Source organism: Gavia stellata, chromosome 11, assembly GCF_030936135.1.
Source record: "Gavia stellata isolate bGavSte3 chromosome 11, bGavSte3.hap2, whole genome shotgun sequence".
NCBI lineage: Eukaryota > Metazoa > Chordata > Aves > Gaviiformes > Gaviidae > Gavia > Gavia stellata.
In genome coordinates this window covers 12,454,839-12,477,367 of record NC_082604.1, presented here as the reverse complement: position 1 = coordinate 12,477,367, position 22,529 = coordinate 12,454,839, and the positions used below count along the sequence as shown (strand labels likewise).

General features: G+C 35.2%; 1 protein-coding gene across 1 annotated transcript in view; it reads left to right on the top strand.

Moving 5' to 3' along the window:
• Positions 1-22,529, top strand: part of DNER (delta/notch like EGF repeat containing) — a 136,001-nt gene that overhangs the window by 87,889 nt on the left and 25,583 nt on the right. The window contains exons 6-8 of the mRNA XM_059822600.1: positions 628-781; positions 5,803-5,916; positions 15,574-15,798. Coding sequence (XP_059678583.1) covers positions 628-781; positions 5,803-5,916; positions 15,574-15,798 — 493 coding nt within the window. The remainder of the gene's footprint in view (positions 1-627; positions 782-5,802; positions 5,917-15,573; positions 15,799-22,529) is intronic.

The following is a 22,529-nucleotide window of genomic DNA, read 5'->3' as shown; positions in this document are numbered from 1 at the left end:
TTAGCAACATAAATTTTTTTAAAAATCTAATGTTAATTATTTTATTACTAAGAAAAATGTGCCATGTCATGCCTGATGTAGGTATTTAAGATCTTTAACAGGTGCAGTGTTCTTGATCTTTTATTAAGCAGCAAGGTTTGGAGACAGTAACACATACGTTCGGAAGACGACCTACTTTAAGAGAATTGAAGGGGTGTGTCACTACTGAAGTACCACTGAAGTGAGCCTCTGGGACCCCAGCCCTGCCCTTCACATAACGGGCTGGGGTGTATCTTTGTAGTAGGTTTTTGTTGCCGTGAATCTGCACATTACTTATTCTGACAATTATTCCAGCCTATAAATGTAATTTCTGGAATGGAAATAAAAATATATAGTGACTTAGACATTACGGATCTGATCCCAGCCTCCTCATCTAGATGAAACTCCCTGACATCATTAAAAATTTTAGCTGAAGAATTGGTGCAGGTTTAGTATTTCAAAGAGTAGCTTTATGCAGTCGATGTATTTATGGCAGCTACTGTTGTTGTGATCAGGAAAAGAACAAAAACATCTTTGATCAGTAGAATATTCAATGAAAACATAATATTTGAAAATTCATTATGAAGTACATATCCTGTTTGGTTTTAGGCAACTTTTTTCTGTGACTGCGAGGATGAGTATCAGGGTTCCCTGTGTGAAGAATTTGATGCTTGTCAGAGCCAGCCCTGTCAGAACAACGCAACATGCACTGATGTAGCACAGAAACACGATGGGAACAATTTCACCTGCAGCTGCCCGACTGGTAGGTTTTGTATTACGCTTTGAATAATGCATTTTTGTTTTAACATTTGGTGCATATCTTTTGCAGAGCAGTGAACTGTGCAACTTCAGGTACTAGGAAAGAAGGAAAATACAACATAAGGGCAGTTTTTAAAAGGCTATGGGAAATTCTTCAGCTGTGAACAACGCCATTGAAAGCATACATCCAAACCATAACCTAATGAGTGAATTATTCATAACTAAAAGAACTTTACCTACTAAGAGGAGATGACCAAAATTTAGTTTATATCAGCTTTTTCTTAATTGTTTTTTTTTTTAAATTTCTATGTAGATTTTAAGTATACCTTATATCTAACCTTTCAATAAACATGCCTTCATTGTAAATAGTAAATTCTTTTCTTCAGTTGGACAATTCAAATGGAAAAAAATTATCTCCAAACTATCCAGTTGTTGGATTGTTTCTCAGAATTAACTTAAATTTTGACAACTTTTTAAAAATTCATAAACTAAACTGAGTAATTTGTGGGTTTGATTAATAAACAAGTGTCTGAGTTCTCTGATGCTATTTTAAGAACATTTGCTTTCAAAATGTGATCAAATGAATATAGACATCTCAATTGAAATTAAAATTAAAGTAAACCTTACTAAACAGCTATTACAGAAAACTCTGCTGTCTGTCCTAAGATCTGAAGAATATAAAAGCTATATCATAAAAAGCAGATGGAGAAATGAATGATTTGGTCAGGTTTCTAGTGGTTGTGTCTAAATGATTGTTGACTGTTTTTAATGCTGGGTGGGTTTTTGTACGCATTAAATATATATTAAAAGTACATACAACAATACTTCCTTTATTCTTCCCAAAAGCAGGATCATGGGGTGGGTGTTCTGATATTCCCTTAAAGATGGGAATATTCTTGTTCTTTACCCTAACACACACCAGCACAGACTAGAGAAGCTTCTAGCTGCTCTAGGTTATGTGTAAATACCAGCCTGAAAAATGACTGAGCCAGAAGCAGGTGGATGCAAGTGGTACTTTAATGTGGCTGCCATGTACTACCCTCTGCACTGTTTTATGAACTTTGCAGTTCAGAAAATCAGCAATGGCAAACCATTAAGGTCCCTTCATTCTCTCTAAAAGCCAAGACGTTTCCTTTTAAATATACTTTTTCTGCCTCTAGGACTTCCACTTTTTATCTCTTTGCTTAAAGTCTCTATAGTGAATGTGCAGCAAGAAAGGGATTTACATTTGTATTTTTATATAATGACCTGGTTTTATATTGGTCTGAAAATAAGATGTGAAGTTATTATGCAGGTGTACTCTATTCTATTTCACAAATTTGCCAAAGGATCAACTGTCACTTTAACAAGATATGTAAATACATTTGAATAATGATTTAAATATGAGAAGAGAAAGCTCAGAGAGGAACTTCAAATGCTTGAACAATCCCTACTATTACTGTCATGTTGAATATGGTTGATTCAGAATTCTTTTGGATTTTGACAAGTAGTTTCCAATTAAAAAAGAAAAAAAATTATTTGTTTGTTATGTTTGTGTTTTTTGCTTTTAATGAGATAGCTATCTCGGAAATTGTTCTACATCAAGTACTAGTAGGCTAAATTTATTTTTCCAAATTCCCTACCTCAGAAGAAAAACAAGAATTATTCTAGAGAAAACTGCCTGAATTTCATGAAATAAAAATTTTTATTGGAATATAATTTTAATATAAAATATTTTTCAAATACTTCAAAATTCTTGGGTTTAGTTGTGTAAAAAAAAAGCTTTAGGGGGAATATTTATGATAATTCTTACGTGCTTATTGTAAAACCTGAGAGCGTTTCCACTTGGAAAGCTTAATATTTTCAAGTTGTACAGCTAAGTTTTGCAGAGCAACATAAATATACTTCCCACTTACGTACAAGACTCTAAAGGTATCACTGCTGTTGTTACACTCAGATCAAGTCTGTGATAGTTCCTGTTTCTATTGGTAAGCTACAAATTATAGTGCCTTGATAAAGCAAATGTTATTTTATTTGTGTAATGATATAAAATCCTAGGGTTTCTTTGGTTATTATGATCCCAGATATCTGCATCAAGTGCTTATGTATTTTTTTAAAAATTTGACCTCTCCATATTTTTAAAAGCTCCCTATGAGTTAAAAACATAGTCGCTAGTAGGGACAGACATTTCAACTGCATGCTTCATAAAGTGTTAACACAATTGTAGAAAAAATGATACCATGAGATCCAAGGAAACAATAACTAAGATCATGGCAATTTCTTGAACAAAATGCATTTCTCTTAGATATTTTTGAAATATATTTCCATTGATGTCTTTTCTGTCTTTTAACTTTGGATTTTATCCTTCCCATTTAAAAACTATTTCTGTAAAATATACTTTATGCCTTGTTATTTTAATAATTGTTTCTTCTCCTTGCCTGTAGAACAACTGTTAGTTCCTATTGGGGAAAAAAAAGGTCAAAATTCTAAAATTCTAAACCCCCTCCTACTTTTCATGGTATAAAACAAAGCTTACAATAGATGGAATGAAATTATTTGGTTTCCGTATGTGAAGGCTTCCCTTCTGAATGGCAGTGTGATCGAGTCACTCTGTAAATCCTTAGTAAGCCAAATATAGTTAACTTCATTTATTACATTCTGGAATTTGCAAGGTTGTGCTCCATGGCCTCCACACATTATGTTTAGGTTTAGCTCTTAAGTTTTTTAAAATATTTTTTTCTTTATTTTTTTTAATAGCAAATGTCTAATATTATTCAGATGGCTTAATCATTGTTAACTTCAGTGACTTGTGTTTCAACCCGTAATTTTTTCCCCCAACATTGGTGCCCACACATAAAAAAATAGTTGGGAAAACTAGCTGTTTTCATATAATTATCAATTTCTAAAAAATATTCATTTCATTTGGAAAAATACTAAAGAAAGTGGTAAATAAGAGTTTAATTATCATAAACGTCTCCACATTTGTATGTGAATAGGATCATGTTTCCCAAATCTTGATAGAAGGAAATGTTGGGAAGTATCAGCACAAAATGAATAGGTGTAATGATACTTAAAGTGTATCTCATCAGAGAACTGCTTTTTTCCCCCCGTATGGTGATTGCTTAGCACCTCTTAATTTGTAGCACTTGTGACATATTTGCTATGAAATTCCCGAATCATATTCTTTCAGATGGACAAAACATGCTCTATAGTTAATAATAAGATGGGACATGTTTATTTTTGTAAAGCTGACATAAAATATTATCTCTGAGTTTTCCTGCAAGCTATAAGGACAATCGCAGGAAGTCAGATTCTTGTAGCAAGGTTCAGAGCAACACAATAATTTCTGCTTTTTGTGCCAACATTCTTTTTGAATTCCAGGGTAAATTTTAGCTTTCACAAACTTGGTAACAGTTTGAAGATGGGAAAATGTTTAAAGGAGATAAACTTATTCAATACTGTGTTGTGATTCATAAAAATAATCAGCTGAATGTGAGAACTTGAAAAAATATGAAGCCTACAGATGAAAGAAATCAGTTGATGTAGTCTTCTATAATATTTCATTGCTGTTTTTGTAAATTTTATGTTAATTTGAGACCAATTACAATTACGGAAAATCACCAGTTATCTAGAATGAGGCTGACATCCCTCCAAGTGCCTCAATCCAGTCCAGAGGAACTACCTCTTGAGAGCACAGTTCTGGTTTTCAATCTCATTTTTCCCCAGTTTAGGTGATTTATGGGCATTAATCCAGATACAGCATACAACAGAGTTTCTTTTTCCAGGTTTTGCATTGCAGAAAATAGGATCATAATTTAGCTCTCTATAGCATATAAAAGCAGTAAGGTACACAGAGAGGAAAGTCTTATAGATCCTTTTCTATAGTAGTGCTCTAGCAACTCCAAATATAACAATCTATGTTGAGAGCTATTTTATGGTGACATCAATAGATTTGTATAGGTATAGGCATTAGCCTGCACAAAAGACTTACAAATGATAATTTTGATTGCATCAAAAATAATTGTTTAATCAAAATAAGTTTGTTTGGTTTTTTTTTCTTTTTCCTTTTTCTCCCCTGCATAAACAAAATCCTAGTCTAGGCACGTCCTCTATCTCATCTTGGGGTCTTTGTTTTAGATACCAGTGTGTTAACAGTGTCACCTAGTTGTAACTTACTGGTCTTTAACACCAGCCATTGTGTTAAACATGCTTGTTCTGGAAGATATTTACAATTTTTTGTAGGGTTCCTTTTAAAAAATAAAATACCTCTGTGTGTAGTGTGTAGTTACTTCTTCAGTCATGCATTCAAGATAGTTTCTTGGAGGTAAGTAAAAATTAGAAAGGGGAATGTGGGGTGTTTGTTAAGAAATGTAAGTTTGGAGTATTTAATCATTAAGATTGTATTTTGTAAGTTTGTTCATTTTTTGGAGATGTGTTATAGACATCAGACATATGGAACAAAGCAAACTTATGGTCAAATGGTACAGTACACACAATCTGTGGCTTGTGAACTTACAGGAGCTTATTTGGAAGAGTTTGCAACTGTGCTGAGCAGTTCTTCACAGCTCCCACTTAAACACCCTTTTGAAGCCCAAAAGTAGGAGCAAATGACAGTCGTTCAGCATATGCACAAATAATTCATAATGTCAAGTCTTGTTTAAAGTCTTGCCAAAGATTATTGACTTGAGATTCAAGATGCATTTGAAAACCATTCAAAAATGGCCTCTTTTTTGGTTGTATGGGTGCCAATGAGGACCTAGTGCCAACCTCCATTGTACTAGTGCTGTCAGAATATTGCTGCTGGTAAAATACAACTGATATAATCTCTAGATTTCCGCTACTTATTTATGTTTCTCCAGTGAAGTATAAGTTCTAATTAAAAATCTCATTTTATAAGAAATTCAAAGACTGTCCTGGATGCTGTTTCTTACTTTGGTTAATTTTATTCAAGAAAACTAATGATACCGTTTAAATGACCTAGTAATACATTTAGTGATAAAACCTCATTTTCACTATATTTTCTGAATGTTGTGTGCTGTTTTGTAGGTTACACTGGAGAGCTATGCCAGTCAGAGATTGATCATTGCATCCAGCAGCCATGCCAAAACGGAGGTTCCTGCTCATCCAGCGTCAATGGATTCAGTTGTCAGTGCCCAGAAGGTAAACAGCAAAGACCTATCTAGTACCTCATACAAATTGGTGTTTTGCAGGGTGTACTTAGTATAAATTTTCAGTTATATTTATATATATTTAAGTATTTTTAAATTTGTGCCTTAGGCCATAATTGTAAGCAGAAAAAACCCCAAAAGAGATGAGAAATCTTTGTATAATGAGCAATATGGTAGGAGCTTAGTGTTTCAGTGTATATGTGGCACAGAAACGTTCTCTCATTCTCTGGCACCTCTACAGTAGAAAACAGGCTCCAGCACTGTGAGAAAGGTGAATCTGAGGAGACTTGAGGTGTGTTCTGATTTTTGTGTTGTCCAGTAAATGTGTGAGAAAAGATGCCTCCCTTGTAGTATTTGCATATTTCTGCGTATGGGTCAGTTGGCTAAAATGGGTGTAAGAGCAGTAATTCAAAACTAAAGGAATGATTTCAATCCCCCAGAGTTTTAATTGATTCTCCTTTCTATTTGGACTTATTCCCTTCTCTACATGAAAGCCTTTCAGTGATTCTCATTGGTAAACACTGTAAATGTAACTATGTGAAATGAGGACACCACAATGCTAAAGTGTATGCTTTCAGAACAATTTGCTGACTGGAATGAATGGCAGATGCCTAAATTGCTCATAAAAAAATTATCAGGAGTGAAAGCTCTCAATTATGAAGCCTTCTATTAGTTATTTATAATTAAGATTAGAACCTTGAACTAATTATATTTCTGTTCTTACTTGATCTGTGGATGTGTTTCTTTTGCCAGCACCTTATGCTTGCTCTGAGGGTACAAGTCTTTGATAACTGGTCCAGTAATATATACTTGTTTAATAATGAAGATTATTTGTAATTTCTTTAGACTGATTCCTTGCTTTTCTAGAGTGTTATGTTTTAATGAGTGACCCATTTAAAAGCAGTGTTAAAACACAGACACTGACATTTTGACAGCAGTGCAGATCTTGCGTTTGGAAGAATTGTGAAAATTGTTTGCCTTATAACTAGTAGCAAAATTTAGTGAGAAAATTATTAGATGTTAGACTTGGTCAATAATTTACTTGCATTTTTCTTAGGAAATCTGTTCAAGGACCTTTAAGGATGCTTTGCAGGAAATTATCTTTCCAATAGTAAATGATTGGAAAAACAGCTACTGAGATTTTTGGTTGTTTTAGAACTGCCATGTTTGTTTCTATGTGTGGCGTACCATAACTGCTTGCTCCTGATGACCTATTAATGAATATGCTGACCATCTCTCAATTTCTCTGCTACTGCCACTTGAGATGCTGGCCATGGGACAGGGTGGCTGGTGGGTTGAGGTCCCTAGATGGGCACTCATCCTCTGCTGCGGGTGCGCTGTGGTGCTGCGGCTGGGATGTGGTGCTTGTAGCACAGCTCTTCAGTGCCCCGCTACAAGCCATTTTTATGCCTTGGTTGCTCTGCAGGGTTGTGGCTGCTCTCCGGCTCCGGGAGCTCATGCCAGCAGCAATTAGCCTGTGAATGGGAGTGGGGCAGGCTGCCAGCTCCGCTGGGCCCGCAGGCCCCGGCTCAGCCGCAGGCAGCAATGCTGCTCTTGCAAGTGCACCAACTGGCTGCCCCAAGGGCCCCACACCATTCCCCTGTGCCGTGTGGGAAACCTGGAGCACAGGAGAGGAAAACCTTCCCTTCGTCTCCCTCCAGAGCTGTCCTCCCCAAAGAGAGTGACGGAGAGGTTATTTGATGTGCCACTGTTTGATGTGTAGCATTCCTATTTATAGCAGCTTTTTTGCACTTCTCTCTCCTCCGTTTTACTGGTGTGTGGCTATCTCTGTGTTATGCCACTTGGTCCTACAGTCTTGTTGCCTGCTTTGTTTCTTGAATATTTATCTTCTGCTCCTTTCTTTGCCACTGATCCGTATTTGTGTTCGATAAGTTGCCAATTGTTTCTGTTCTATGCTCTGCTTTAAGTAGGCATATTTTGGCACTGTCATTCTTCTATCTTAGTATTTAGGCCGTATGCATTGCTCTTTTTCCCTCTGGGCACATTGGTACCGTTTTCTCATTATTCTGCTATTTTTCTGTGTTGGTAGTTCTGTTCTTATTACATGTTACAAACCTGTGCTCCTTTTCTGCTTGGGGTCGTGAGGTTTTCTCCGGTTTCTGGATTTTCCTTAAAGACACAATGTGCTTTTTGACCCTTCCAGAGGAAAGAAAAAAAAATTACTTAGCAACTTCAAGAAGTACCTCTCTGCTCATAGACATTGTTGATAGGCAAACATGCTTTTCGGGTCACCTGTCTGAAATTTTCTGTGCAGAGTTACTAGTTGTAGTCTCCCAGTATCACTTCTGTGTTTCCAAGACCAGCCATGTTAGAGCAAGGATAGAATTGGGGGAAGAGCTGTTATTCTGATTGCTTATTTATAGGTCTAACATGCTCACATTGTATAAATGTTTTCAAAACGTACTGGGGGAACACAGGAAAAAAATTTTACTGAAATACATTTACAGCTCTTGTTAAAATCAGTTTTTGTACATCGATCTGTGTTATTTCCAACGTAGAAAAAGTCTTTGGGGGGGATAGAAAGTTTCAGGAATCATGTTCTGGACTACCCAGGGTTATTTCCCTTAGGAAGAATAGTCTTGTATGCGCCATGTCTGATTCTCAGTCCCTTGGACATGAGAAAATCATTCTTAGGTTTGCAGGAACAAATGCCATCTTGTGTGCATGGTTGCTCTTCTTGAGTGAGCCTGTGATAACTCAACAGCAGCCCCAGAGGTTTTCCCTGACTCCTTAATAGTTACCGTTGTTTCAAAGAGCAAATGCTTCCCATGAAATTACATAGCTGTGCTTCCCACTCATGTCCTCACCATAAGGAGGGGAGAGTGTTGGAGCAGAAGTGACACAGTGTCTCTGCAAGGGCCAGTGCTATTGCTCTGGAGTAGCCTAATGGGCGTATTAGGTAATAAGGTGGTGGTTTTCCATATTGTTCTGGAAGATCTACTAATGCCAACGAGCTCAGGAATTCAGATATTTTCTGGAGGGAAAGAAAGGGTTGATTTAACAAAATATATTGTCTAAATTTACTGTTGACTGCCTTTCCCATGATTCTTCTTTCTTTTTTGAGGTATTATCCTCTCATAGAGGCATATTTTGAGAGCTTTTGTTTGTTTTTGAAGAGACTTGGTTATTTTTGTAAATACAACAAAGGATAGTTAATCAGAAATTCCAGATGCAATAACTTGCAGATTTGCTATTTTTAGCATGTCCTCAAATTTTCCTTTAAAAAAACCCGCTACCAAAAACCCACGATAGGTTTCTAATTTAAGTGAGGTCTCTTGCTCTGCTGCTGTTCTCCGGCTGTGCTTAATAGTAATTGCTTGTTGGGAAGGGCCTTTCTTTCTGTAGTGCTAATTCAGCACAGTAGGGGAAAGGTAGCCAAGGAGCTTGTATATGTGTAAAAACTAAAAGACTGGAGATGTAATGTGGTTAGGCAGAAAAGGATAAGAGAAGATGCAAAGTATCACAAAGGGAAAAGAAAAAGATAGCAGAAAAAGGAATGAGATGGAAACAATGAGGAATGATTTTGAGATTGTGCATTTCTTTTACAAATGGGATCTGTGGTTCATGACAGAAGCATGTGATAACTCACAGAAGGTGAGATCTGAGGTACTGAAAAAGCAGTCTAGATCAGATATGAACATTTCATGATTATTCTTTAGACAATTTTACCGTCTTAGGAGTCCTTTAGTAAATAAAATTTCTTTATGCTTGCAGATTCCATTTTCTGTGTAATGCATTGTAGATTTTAATGTCCAAATTATGTCAGAAAATGAATGGCTATCTGAAGTTGTTGTGTAACCTGTACTAAAGACAAAATTTGACTTCATACTCAAATTTATAGTGAAGAAGCTTAAGCAATACTAAGGACTGAAGAATTTGTTCAAAATTTTGACTATTATTGTGAAAAGGATGTTTGGGATGTTGTACTTACAATGGGGTAGGGATCATTGATCATCATCTTTAAAGTTTCATGATAATAAACATACATTTAGCAAACATTACCTTCAAATGATCACACAAAGAAATTTCTAGACATTCTAAAAACCTACACATACAAACATCTGTCAACATGAACATGGATTTTTGAAATTTATATTCAGAATGATTCCATGAATACCCATATCACTGTTAAAGATCTCCTCTGGTTTTCTTCCACTTACTGTAATGTATAACATACTACTGTATTGACAGTAATATTAATTCATTTTATTTGAGTTGATTGGGGTACTGCTCATCAATTTATAAATTTGGTTACTTCATTTTCTTTAAGCCACTGAGAAGTTATGTAAATTCCCAAAGCACCCTGAAGTGGAATACAATATACAAATAATAATTAGCAACAAAAAAAAAGCTGGTTGGAATAAGCAAATGTAATTACAATAAACGTTTCAGTGATGGAGAAACTAGTTATCCTTACTTATGCAGTTATTAAATTAATTGAAATCTTTGTCAAAAGTTTAAAAAAAAGGGTATGGAAATAGTCTGATCATGTAGTGAGGAAATACAAGTGTCACTAATCTGTTCCTTACACATGCAAATTTTGTAAAGTTGATAGAATGAAAGACTTGGTACTTGTGTATATATATATTTTATGTATTTTAAACATTTGGAGAGCCTTTGTTAATTTTGCTCATAAGATAATACTAAAATAAATTAGTAGTGGAATATGGTTTTGAACAAAGCCAGATAATAACGAGCAAAGCACAGATCAGTTATTACAACAAAGAAACAAACTTCTGTTGCAAGATGTTTCTGAAGTTCTGTTACATGCAGTTTTAATGTCCTGATGATGTGTACAGATGAACTGCATTCAGTGTTACAGGAAAACATTAATCTTTGATAAAAAATTGCAAGCATTCAGCTGACCAACCACATGAAACTGGCTTGGATTCTTGGGGTTTTGCTACTTTCTCTATGTGGCGGTCACCTGCTCTGACAGAAGTGGCAGAAATCTTTTAATTCAGATTAATATATTTTTGAAAAATACTCATCAGCAATAACAGATTTCATAGCCATCCTGGAGAAGGAGATAGAGAGAAAACAATGCTATGATTAGGAGTTTAACATATAGATTACTTGAAATTCACATTTCAGGACTGATTTTATTTTACTATTAACAATTTGATTTGATTAGCTGAGGTAACTACAGCTAGGCAACACATTGAGCAACAGTGCCCTGAAATCCCTGCAGGTATTTCTGGAAATACTGGAAAGCAGCAAATTTATGAATGCTCTTATTGTGGTTTCTGTGGTTTAAAAAATGAAGAGTTTGACAGCTATAGAAGATGCTAAGTTGTGATTCATATGTGTTGATTTGCAATAGCAGCTAGAAAATTGTCACCATGAATTTTAATTAACTGGGAGAACAGAAGTTATTTGCCTAGATTAAGAATAGTTTAAGTTTCAAGGTCTTCACTTTTTCTGGGCTTCGCTGTTAATGTAAAAGCTTTTTTCCATACTCTATCTTGCAATTGTGGTTCTAACTTCTTTAGGTTTACATACAATAACCCTATTTATTATCTTGATTCCAGGAAACTAGATCACACAGCTGTTGCATATGGAAGATTTCCCAAGGTTACTGGTGATTAGAGAATGCAGAATTCTTCATATTACCATAAGAGAGTTTAATTTACCTGAAAAACATTTTGTTGTTAATTAAAAAATTTTATGGCTGTTTAGTTTCTGGTACTTTCTGCTAATCTAATATTTTTACCTGGCATCTTCCCAAATTGCTCCTATCTTTAATAGACTACTGCTTAATGCTTTAATGGGTTTAGCCTCTGTTCATCTTTATCTGTTAAGACTTAGTTAGGGTGAATTTCAATAAGAATCTTACAACTACATTTTAATGATTTCTTTTTTCCTTATGATAAGTATCATTTTTCCTTGTACAGAATTCTGGTGAAATTCCATCAGACATCTTGTATTTCCTCATAAAACAATTTTCTGTAGGGAGAATAAAAAATTGTCTGTATTTCTTTTAATATTTATCCCTGTATTTCAAATCTAAAGATTTTATTATCCCTAGTCCTAGCAATTCACAGACTTAATTTTTCACATTTGTGTAATTCTTGGAATTAGATCTAATATAACATTCAGGCAAGTTGGTTGTTCCGCAGACTGTATAAAAAGCAGTTGTACAGTATCTTCAGATAATGTTTAACTTCCTTGGTTTGTACGTGGCTCTTTTGCTTTCAACAGCCAAGTAATTAAAATCCAACCATGATGAGAAATCTGGCTTTTATCCAGAGCTTTTCTATTTCTGAAAACATTTTCTGATCTAGTTTCTGTCATTGCCCTGGAGGACTATAGCAATATATGAAGGATATCACCTGATATTCTTACTACTTTTATTCTTCTTGACAACTAGCCAAATGGTGTGATCCATGTAAGCAGAAATACTGTATTGTGTTTTTTAGCAGTATAAATCTTTTCTAATACTGCTTTTCCCCTTTACCTTCTGTGTTATTCCTCTGGTAAATTTTGCGTTCAGATCTTTCAAATCACCAGTAGTCTTTACATTTCAGTCACGTCCCTGTTACACCGATAATGACCTAGATGCAGGGTTGGGGTTGTGTTAGCTGGCTAAAAAACAGTTCAGGGGATATTTATCCACAAATAAGTAATACTGATTTTTTTTTTATTTCCTACAGCATTTTATTCTGCTTCCCATCAACGCACCTCTGAATTTGATTTTTAAATTTATTATTTGCATTATTTGTTTTCAACAATTTTATTGATATGGACTTAGATGTGCATTTAGAAATGCCAAAATAATAGATCTTCAATTTAGACGTGTGACTACTGCTGCTTTGAGTATTTTTGGATGTTTAACTCATACATAAGATTTAGACTTCCAGAATCAGCTAAACATATTTCTCAGTGCAGTCAAAGATAGTACAAGGGCAACATGTTTTAGTGTATTTTAAACCTGCATATGTTCTTGAAGTGCTTTGTCACTTGAAACATTAGCCATCTGCCAGTAAGCTTCTCTTTGTAGAGAAGATTATCACAAAGGTTGTAGTGAAGCAGCATTAGTGTCATTGTGTGACCTCAGATCTCCTTGATCCTTTTTAATCCGGTTTCAGAGTTAGTGCAGAGATTTCACCAGACTCATTGGCTGATCTCCTCCTGGTAATAGTTGGAAGTCCTTGGAGATTCTTTTAAATCTGTCTGGGATTTTATGGTAACAGTACAGGCTTTTTTAATTTGTCAGCAAACCATTGCTGGAATTAGATTCTTGATTTTAGGCTTTCTGTTCTTTTCAGTCTCTGATGGTTACGCAATTATCATCTACAGGAGGGACCTCTAATATAGGATTCCATGATATCTGTTTTTAACCTCTCCATCTTCAACACTGGCGTGCAGGTGGTCCTGATAAAGCCTGTGAAGCAATCGGAGCCATAGGATAGCAAAATGGAGAGGGCAGAAGGCTCTTGCCTCTGTTCTTTGCCCGTGCCCTGCCAGACTTGCTTTTCTTTCCTGGTCTGTTGCTGAGTTACTTATGACTAAACTATTAAAAGCTCAATCTGTATGTTATTTCTTTTTTTAATTACTTTTTTTTTTTATTTGGATTATTTTTTCTGTGTTTTTCATTCCATAGGTCTGGTGTAAGATTTATGAACATATGAGGGAAACATGGCTTTTTAAGTCATTTGTCCAGGACGTAATATTACGAGGATGCTACTAAAATCCTGTGCCAACATTGCCCAAGAATATCCTAGTTTTTTCTGGAACTCACAGTGCAGCTGTGGCTTTTCCATCTTTTTCTTAGTTACAATAATCTCAGTTTTGTTAATTCTCTGAGTAGATCTGTGTAGTGGGTTACTCACCTTTGTTTAATATCCATTTCCCCCTCTTTCTGATGCAGTTCATTGAGCTTTTGTGGATCTATTAAACATGGAGTGTGTCTTCTTGAGGAAGCCCTCAGGATACTTAAAATTAATTGCCAGTCTAATTTTTTTTGTGTGTGTGTGCTGGGAACTTTAACATCTTTAGGCTGATTATCTCAGCCCTCACTCGCTCTTCAAGTCTTGGAGCTCAGTCAAGTTGACAGACTATGCTCAATTCACTCGATCTTTCTGGGCCATGTTTTAAACAAATCTAATCAATCAAGAAAGAACTGTAGAATTTGAATCTTTTAGTAAATGTTTGGGGGTTTTATGTTATGCTTTAAAATGTAAATTAATCTATTTCTTATGCGCTTGATTTCAGAAATGCCAACTCCTGACTTGCTACCCATGATTACAGTGCTAGATCTACAGTTAAACAAAGTTACAGTTTAACTCACCTGAATGTGAATCATGAATAATTAGAAAAGAAAGAAAATAAAAATGCCCTGAAAGTAACACATCTGTCAAAATTAACTGAAAACTATTTCCTGATGAATTGTACCTTGCTTGAAATGTGGAATGACATTGTTTCTAACAAAAATATTTACTGAATCAGTGAAAGATAATGAGATGCTGTAAAGTATGTATTGAATGTGGTATTTGGTCTCAATTTTGGTATTCATCATAAGCTTTATACAATACAGGGGTTCAGTTCTAATATATCAACTGCTTTTAATCCAGCAGCTAGACTTTATAGATACAAAAACTATAGAAGTAAGGGCAAAAATCTGTTTCATTCCATCAGGGATAAGACTTCAATATTGACTGTTAATCCAAAGTGTCACATGCCATTATTTGTTTTCATGCTCTTGAGTTGTTGGCAGGCTGCTTTATAACAGAGACATCTCCTCCATCTTGATCCTTTCTCTCACCATCGGGCACATTTTGTGGTTTGCTTTTTTTTGCAAATTTGTCTTTCTCTCTTTCTGATTAAATATTTTCCAAATCCTAGAATAGTTTTTCATGCATTTACTTATTTTCTTTGATGTCTGAAATGTTGCTACAATTTTGTGGGTAGCAGTGGCAATGTGGTCTGTTCTTTGTCTTTTAGACTGGCGCAACTGCAGTGCTTTACACTTTCTGTTAGAGTAGATTGGTAAAGCTGGCTTGATGGCTTTTGAGTGGAGGCTGGCCTGATTTGCTCCTAATTTCTCATTCCTAGTGATTAGTGTATTGTAATTTTAAAAGCTTTCTACAATGTGATATTCCAGAGAAATTTGAGCCTGAAAAGTGGTGGTCTGTACGAATGGACCAAATACTCATCAAAAAATATTATAGTTGAATGGAAAGGACAGTTTGCTCTTTTATTTGGAGGGGTGCTAGAATTTTAATATTCTTTTCTGACTTGCTTTCGGGTACAATAACTACGCCTCACATTGCTATGTATGTGATATGTGTACGTGATAAAAACTATAGTTAGTATACTGCAATTTGTTCAAATGTTATTATTTTCTACATCTGATTAAAAGAACTCCCTTACAAGGATATACTTTTCTTTATGTCTAATTTTTACATGGTATTGCTTCAATAAATCATTGTCTCTCCTTCTAGAAGTAGTATGTTCTTTTAAAAGGTAATCTTTTAAATTATTGAAGCTCAAGTAAACTCACGTGCTGCTTTAGAGGTTCATAGAATAAAAAAAATAGGAGTATAAGTATGTCAATGGCTTACTTTTAACTTGCTTTAGTTATTAAAATTGTATGTGTACCAGAATGTTTACCATTTATTTCTTTTAGGGTTTTTAGGAACCTCTTGTGAAGACAAAATAGACCCTTGTGCGTCATCTCCCTGCCAGAACAATGGAACCTGTTATACAGATAGACTTGCCTTCTCCTGCAGTTGTAGCCCTGGATTTACTGGACCTACATGTGCTCAGCTGATTGACTTCTGCGCTCTGAATCCTTGTGCACATGGCATTTGTCGCAGTGTTGGAACCAGCTACAAATGCCTCTGTATACCTGGTTTGTACCAGTTACATGTTTTGTAAATCTTCTAATATTTTTATATTATATATATTATATATTATATATATTACATATTTAAATTACTTCATTTTTTCTTTTCATATGAAACACATTGAGTGGATGTTCTATCTGTTTAGAATAATGATAGGAGTCTACACATTACATTTGGAAAATCAAAAATTGCAGAGTAAGCACTGAAAATACCCACTGAGATACATATAGTTTGGTGGATATCTACGGCTGTATTACAAAACCGTAGTCTGCAGGGTAAATCTTTTTCAGGTGAGGTATCAGTCATTGAAATTACAGAATTTGGTAGAGAAAATAGAAGATGTGACACTGATCATTTGGGAAGAAGTGGAAACAAACAAGGTAGCTGAACAAAGGTGGAGAAGAAAAAAAAAATTGCTTACCCCAAAGGGTTTAGTTCTGCCATCCATGTTTACATAAATTATTTCTTTTCAGAAGTTCTAGAGATACTGCTTAGGTGAGTATAGCTAGTAGACTCAGCTGGTAACTGATAATGTAGCCTAACAGTGCATGGTGCCTGGGTTGCATTTTGCTTAGCTCTAGAATTTTTGCTTCATTGTACCATTGTAACAGAATATTGGGTGCTTATAGCTCCCTTTATATGTTTTAGCAATGGTAATTAATAGGTGAAGTAGCAGTTAGAATGAATGATACCATGTGCTGCACGTCTACTACTGCTTAAGCGCTTACAGAGTGAAAACCAATAACCTTTGTTTTCATTTGAATAATTTTGGCACTTTTTTTTTTAAAGTCTGTTCCTATAAAGCTATAAACTTGAAAACTGCAGAAGTTTAGGGGAAAATAAATCCCCAGTGTGCAAGGGATAAGCTAAGGAGTGATATTGGATAGTTCGTAGCTCTACATATACATAATACTGTGACATGCATGTTGTTCTCCGAAGTTCCTTTCAGAGGAATACCTTTGCTCTGCTGCTTTGCCTTGCCTTGCGGGAAACCAGTCACAATTCTCCAGCTCTTTTTCTTTCCTGCTTAGTTAGCAGGATGTGGAGGTATCCTACCAATCACAATTTTTTTTCCTGAAGTAGGCAAGTAGTCCTATAAGTGGTGAGTCTGAACATTAGTACATGCCACATCCAGATGTGTTTTCTTTCTAAAAAGAAGTCAGCTTCTTTCTCTTCCAAAGAGAAGCTTCTCCTTTTCCTCCCAAGAAAGAAGCCCATGATCTGCTCCTAGAACACTTCAGATTAGGATAGTGAGGCTTAGGACAAAAAGAAAGTAAAATAACTGTTTAATTTGACTTTCATGTATTATTGGCATTTTGAGGAAGAAAGATGTCACTGCTTGCTGCTTATGCTTCTTATGCAAGGTGAAACATAGAGAAGTTTCCTATTTGCCTTGAAGAGTGAGCTTTTATCTAAGATTCTGTAGCCCATAAAACTAGTATCTCATCTGAAGAGAGATCCCTGAAGACACAAGAATTACCAGCTAATGTCTTTGTCTTGGACGGTATATTGAGTGCACACTTCAAAGTGTTGCTTTCAGTAACTGATGCATGCGATCTTCAAGGAAATTCCAGATGTTGAGAGTAAAGTTTGAAACTGCTTAAGAATGAAAGCATTCATCACTTTGTAGGAATAATGGATTGATTTTTGAAAATAAACTATCACTCATTAAATCAATAAATGTGGGAAGAACAGGTTTCAGCATTATAAATACCTCGGCATAAGGCATTGTGTTGTGCAGCAAGATTATCACTGATGTACGCATTCCTGAGAGGGAGGCCACAACATGGTTGTGTTATTTCAGTTTTATTGCTGAACTTTTCTTCTTGCAGTGTTTTGATTTTTGGAATGAAGATACTTTTAGTAATAGCTTAGACAACTGGCTATATAGTATTTAGTGCAGTTACAAAGTTCGTGCCTATATAATACAATTATCCTGATCCAGAGCATGATATAACAGCAAAGTTTGTTTTGACTAAATTTTATAAAGCCTGTTGAAAAAAGGTAATCTTTGGAACTCAGTTCAATGAGCAGTCCTAACTTTTCTAGACTGTCTAGTTTTCTTACATTGATTCCAATAGGTCTGAATTTAACTGGTATAGAAAACACTAACCTTCTGTGCATTTTGTGTTGAGGTGTTTCTCCACCAGAATGGATTAATTTTATTTGTGGATATGGGGAGTTTGTAATGAAATCTACTAATGCAGCATTTTTAGAAGGTGTCAGAATAAATCACTGCTATTTAGACACAAGGAAAGGACCATCAGAAGTTGTTTTTTGGAGAGGTACTCACAAATGAAGCTAGTGGAAATTTGTAGTTTGGATTTGACAGATTTATAATTAAATTACATACCTCTTTATAAAGGAGAAAAATATGGAAGTGAAATGCAGACAGTACCATAGTAGGGTTATTTCATAATTTATTTGTTGTCCAGCAGATGTGAATTTATACATACAGGATTATAAGAATCTCATGTAAGAGCTTTAACCATTGAGATGTATTAAATTATTTAACGACAACAACAAAGCAGCCTCCATTTTATGGACAGTTTTTCAGGAAGCATTCTCAATTCTTCTGCTTGCAACTTTTCAGAAACAAGAGAGTAGTTAGATTTTTGTGGCAAGATAGGTCCAGATGTTTAAGTGACCTCAAATGTTTTCAGCTCAGATGTTTCCATGAATGATGTGGGCAGTTTTCATCTGAGCAGAAGAATGGCATTATGTAATGCAGAAGAGTATTTCCTAACATGTGGTTTGTTTTATATATTTCAGGAGGTGAAGATTATAATTCCTCATTACAAATTTTCAGTCTTCCTTTTTGAAGTGTTTAATTGCTTTGTTGTTCATTTACATAATAGAGGAATCCTTAGAAAAAAGGATTGGGTATTGAGATGAAGAGCAACAGGCCTAATCATATTTAAATAGAGCCAGCATATCCTGTCTTATCGAGACCACAAACTAGAATTCATATCAGTTGATAATTAGTTCCATGTCTGATAAACTATCTTATTGATTGCAGGTAGTTGAAATTGCCAGGTGCTGTTTTCCTAAATTCTTTTTTAGAACTGAGAATTTAATAGTTTAATATTTAACCCCTCATTTTGGATATTCTTCTCCTCACCCAGCCTAAGAAGGACTAAATAGCAGAGGGAGTGAACAGGAAAAAAAAGGTTTGAAGTTAAAAAAAAAAATCTGGAAAGACAGGAAAAAAAATGCTCAGCAGATAGGAGTATGTGAGTTACTTGGTAGCATCAACCTATTCCTTGATTGGCTCGCGAGTATTTTGTTAACTTGTTTGGATTCGTAGCAGAAAACTGCTATTTTTCTAGCTATTGAACGGTACAAGCAGTTAGGGCATGGTCAAGAAAAATCTCTACAGAAGATGGAGAAGCTATTGAGATGAACAACTGCCTAATGCTGAGCAACAAGGAAAGTGATAAAAATGTATCAATATGTTTTATTCTTTAAGTGTTTTATCATATATGACTGAAACCACAGTTGACAGAGCTTGATGAAGAGCTTTTTTTAAGAATAACAGTGCTGTGTATGCTCTGGGAAGTTCTGAGAAGAAATTTCAGGATTCAAATACTTTGAATTGTAGAAATAGAAACACAAAAAGAGATATTCTACCTTTGTATAAGTGATGGGCAGATATGCCAAGTCAACAGAAACCTGAATTTCCCAATTAGTGTTAAAAATTTTCTTCTAAATTTCTGGTATAAAAAGGGATCCAATTTTCAAACTGGAGTATCGGGAGCTGTCCAGCATGAGTGCCCTTTCCCGAGTCGACCATGGTAGGGAAAAGCTAGGCATTTCTTTTTCCAAGTAAACCAGGGAAGTCTTAGTCTTCTTCAGCTTGTTCTTTGCCTGTGGTTCAAACAACAAAAAGCTGGTTAAATATATTTGGACAACTAAAACCTTTTTTTCTAAAGTTTGTCACTTAAACCTGATTAGAAGTTGTTAGTTAGGTTTGTTTAAATTAATTGTGTGTCACACAGGACTTAAAAGTAGTCTCACATGTCTCATGTTATGGAAACTTATTTAAATAATATTTGTGCATTTAAAAGTTAGCCAGATGAGAAGCCATAAAGGTTGCATCCAAGACCATATATGGTACTGCTTTAATTGAACTCTTTTGTGTTGCTCCATGTGTGAAATTCAATGGGAAGTATTAAAAAAAAAATTCTTTTTTCAAAAAATTTTGTAGACTGCTGTAAACTTCACTTTTAAAAATGACAATTTGTTTTAGAAGGACTTCCCTCTACAAATAATATTACTTGCTTCATATCGAGGTGGAACTAAAGGCCAAATTATGACAGTTGGTCATTAATCTGTCAATAATTTAAAAACTTGGATAACTTATTTCAAAAGAACATTAAAGAACTGCACCTAAGCGGTAGCAAGGCAGGAATAGTCAGAATTGTTTGTTTTCTTCTGTTATGCCTTTTCATTGTTATGAATGTACCATTATGGGTTTTTTCTTTTTTCTTTTTTAAATCTTAGTAGCAGGATTTGAAGCAGTTACCTTCAGACGTTTTCCTCATGAGTTAAAGGCGTAGCAGATAAATGGGAGTCAACTTCTTAGTAGATCAGCATTTAGAAGGCATCATAATACACACTTTGCCAGTGGTTTGAGTAATTATTGCATGTAAGGCAGATGAGCAATTAAACTTGAGGATTCCTATGTTCTAATTCCTAAAAAAACCCCCCCTAAAGTAGTGGCTATAGAGCATGACCTAACACCTTTTTTTTAATCTTCATCAAAAAGGAGTTTGATAGAGTGGATGAGTTAAGTCTCTGGTATATTGAAAAGCTGGAATCTGTTTACAATTTTGTCTGCAGAGACTTTGATGGTCTCTGTTACAATTATTTGTAAAGTGTATGAATAGCATTATCAAGGGTTAATAATAAACATACCGAACTACATAAAGATATTACCATACATTAGTAGGAAAGAAATGATCTTTACCTCCTAGTCTTTCTGGCTTGCAGGCTCTCAGCATCAGTGTCCCAGCCCCTAGACTACTGAATTCTTTCAAGTCAATAGTCAGGACTTGACTTTCAAGTCAAGACAGGAGTCTTTCACTTTCAGACATGTCCCTGAATTCATATATGTTTTTTTAGATATATTAATGGTAAGTTTATTAAATGACATTTTAGAACTCTTCTATATTGGTTATATGGTATATCTGAAACATACTGGTTTAAAAACTTCAGAACCTGCCACTTATTTTTTGTGTTCAGTTCTGGGATGCCATGCTCTTTTTTTTTTTTTTTAGGATATAATTTCTTATTACAGAAGCAAAGCGCTGCAGAATTTTGCCTATATGTGTGACCCGAATGCAATCCTTCCTTTATGTACTGTTTCTCCTAGCAGACATAGTGTCAGCTGGATTTTCATCTGTGTTATTTCTGCCTCAAAAGTTAAACAAGAGAGGAATTTTAAACAGTTTCAATTAGCCCAAGGTCTGTGAAAGTCTCTGTGCTCTGTAGGCAGTTTGGTTTCCATGCTTTTTTGGCCAGTGTACAGATTTGAAGAATGATAAAGCATAGTTATTATACTTGCATATCCACACAATTTGCGGAACACACACAACCAAGCATTTACTACTAATTTTTTTTTGTGTGTTGGCTTTCATTGTGAGTGTTGTTATGGATAACCTACATCATCTAATAGCTTGTATAGAAAAGCTGATTTGTATAAGTTAACTTGGAAAGCAGTCTAATACTTTTGAATGTTCCCATTTCAAGAATGGAGGGAAAAAATGTGTAAGTTATTTCTAAGTTGAATATACTTCTTTGTCAAATGTCCGCTGAGAGGGTTCTGTGGAATTCAAAAGCCTATGCAACAATACCTTTGTATTATGTGTGATTTTTTCAATTGCACATGAAACTTTACCTTTAAATATTTGATTATATGCTTACACACCTGAATTATTAATACTTATCACCTGGCCCTTTACAGGTAACAAAGAAATACCCAGTATTTGGACATGGGATTCATAGTTTGTGTTGTGTTTTCATGCTTACCCCATGTTAAAGAACTAATCCTGATGAAAAATTCTTGTGCTCATTTGTTGTATTTCTCATCTAGAGCCTGGTTCATGAAACCAGTGGGATCCCATTGTGTCTGTTCATAGAACGTTTATTCAGTCCCTGAATCCCAAAGCAGTTTCTTCCTCCTCTTAAACCTTTTCCCCTCTTTACACTGCATTATTTTAATAGAGCTGCTGTTACCAATTTCAAATGCAGATATTTTATACATTCTTTTTCATTTTGTCTGGCCCAAAGTGAAAGAAATCTATCTAGAAATTGAATAGCTTCATATCACAGCAAAGTTTTGCATTTGGCTTTCTTAAAGACATAGGGATATGAAGTTTGAAACTGCAAAGCACGTATACAGACATTAACACCTGTCCTCTACTTTATAAATATATATGATAGCACATATAAAACATTTGGGGGGGGGGGGGAAAGAGGAGTGTCAGAAAAAATTCCACAGGCTATGAAGAATGGTGGCAACTTCAGAAGTAGTACCATTGAGTATGTTTCCTCTGCACTTGATTTTTTGCTCATGTAGCTTAATAGATGGTTATAGGAGAGTAGGTTTTTCTCAGTGCCTTTGCAGAGGCAAGTGCAACATTTGTCTGCAGCAGTAGCAATTTTTCTTTTCTCTGTCTTTTCACTTCCCACATTTTGGAACTGGGGTGGGAAATGCAGGCTCTGACAGAAGTTG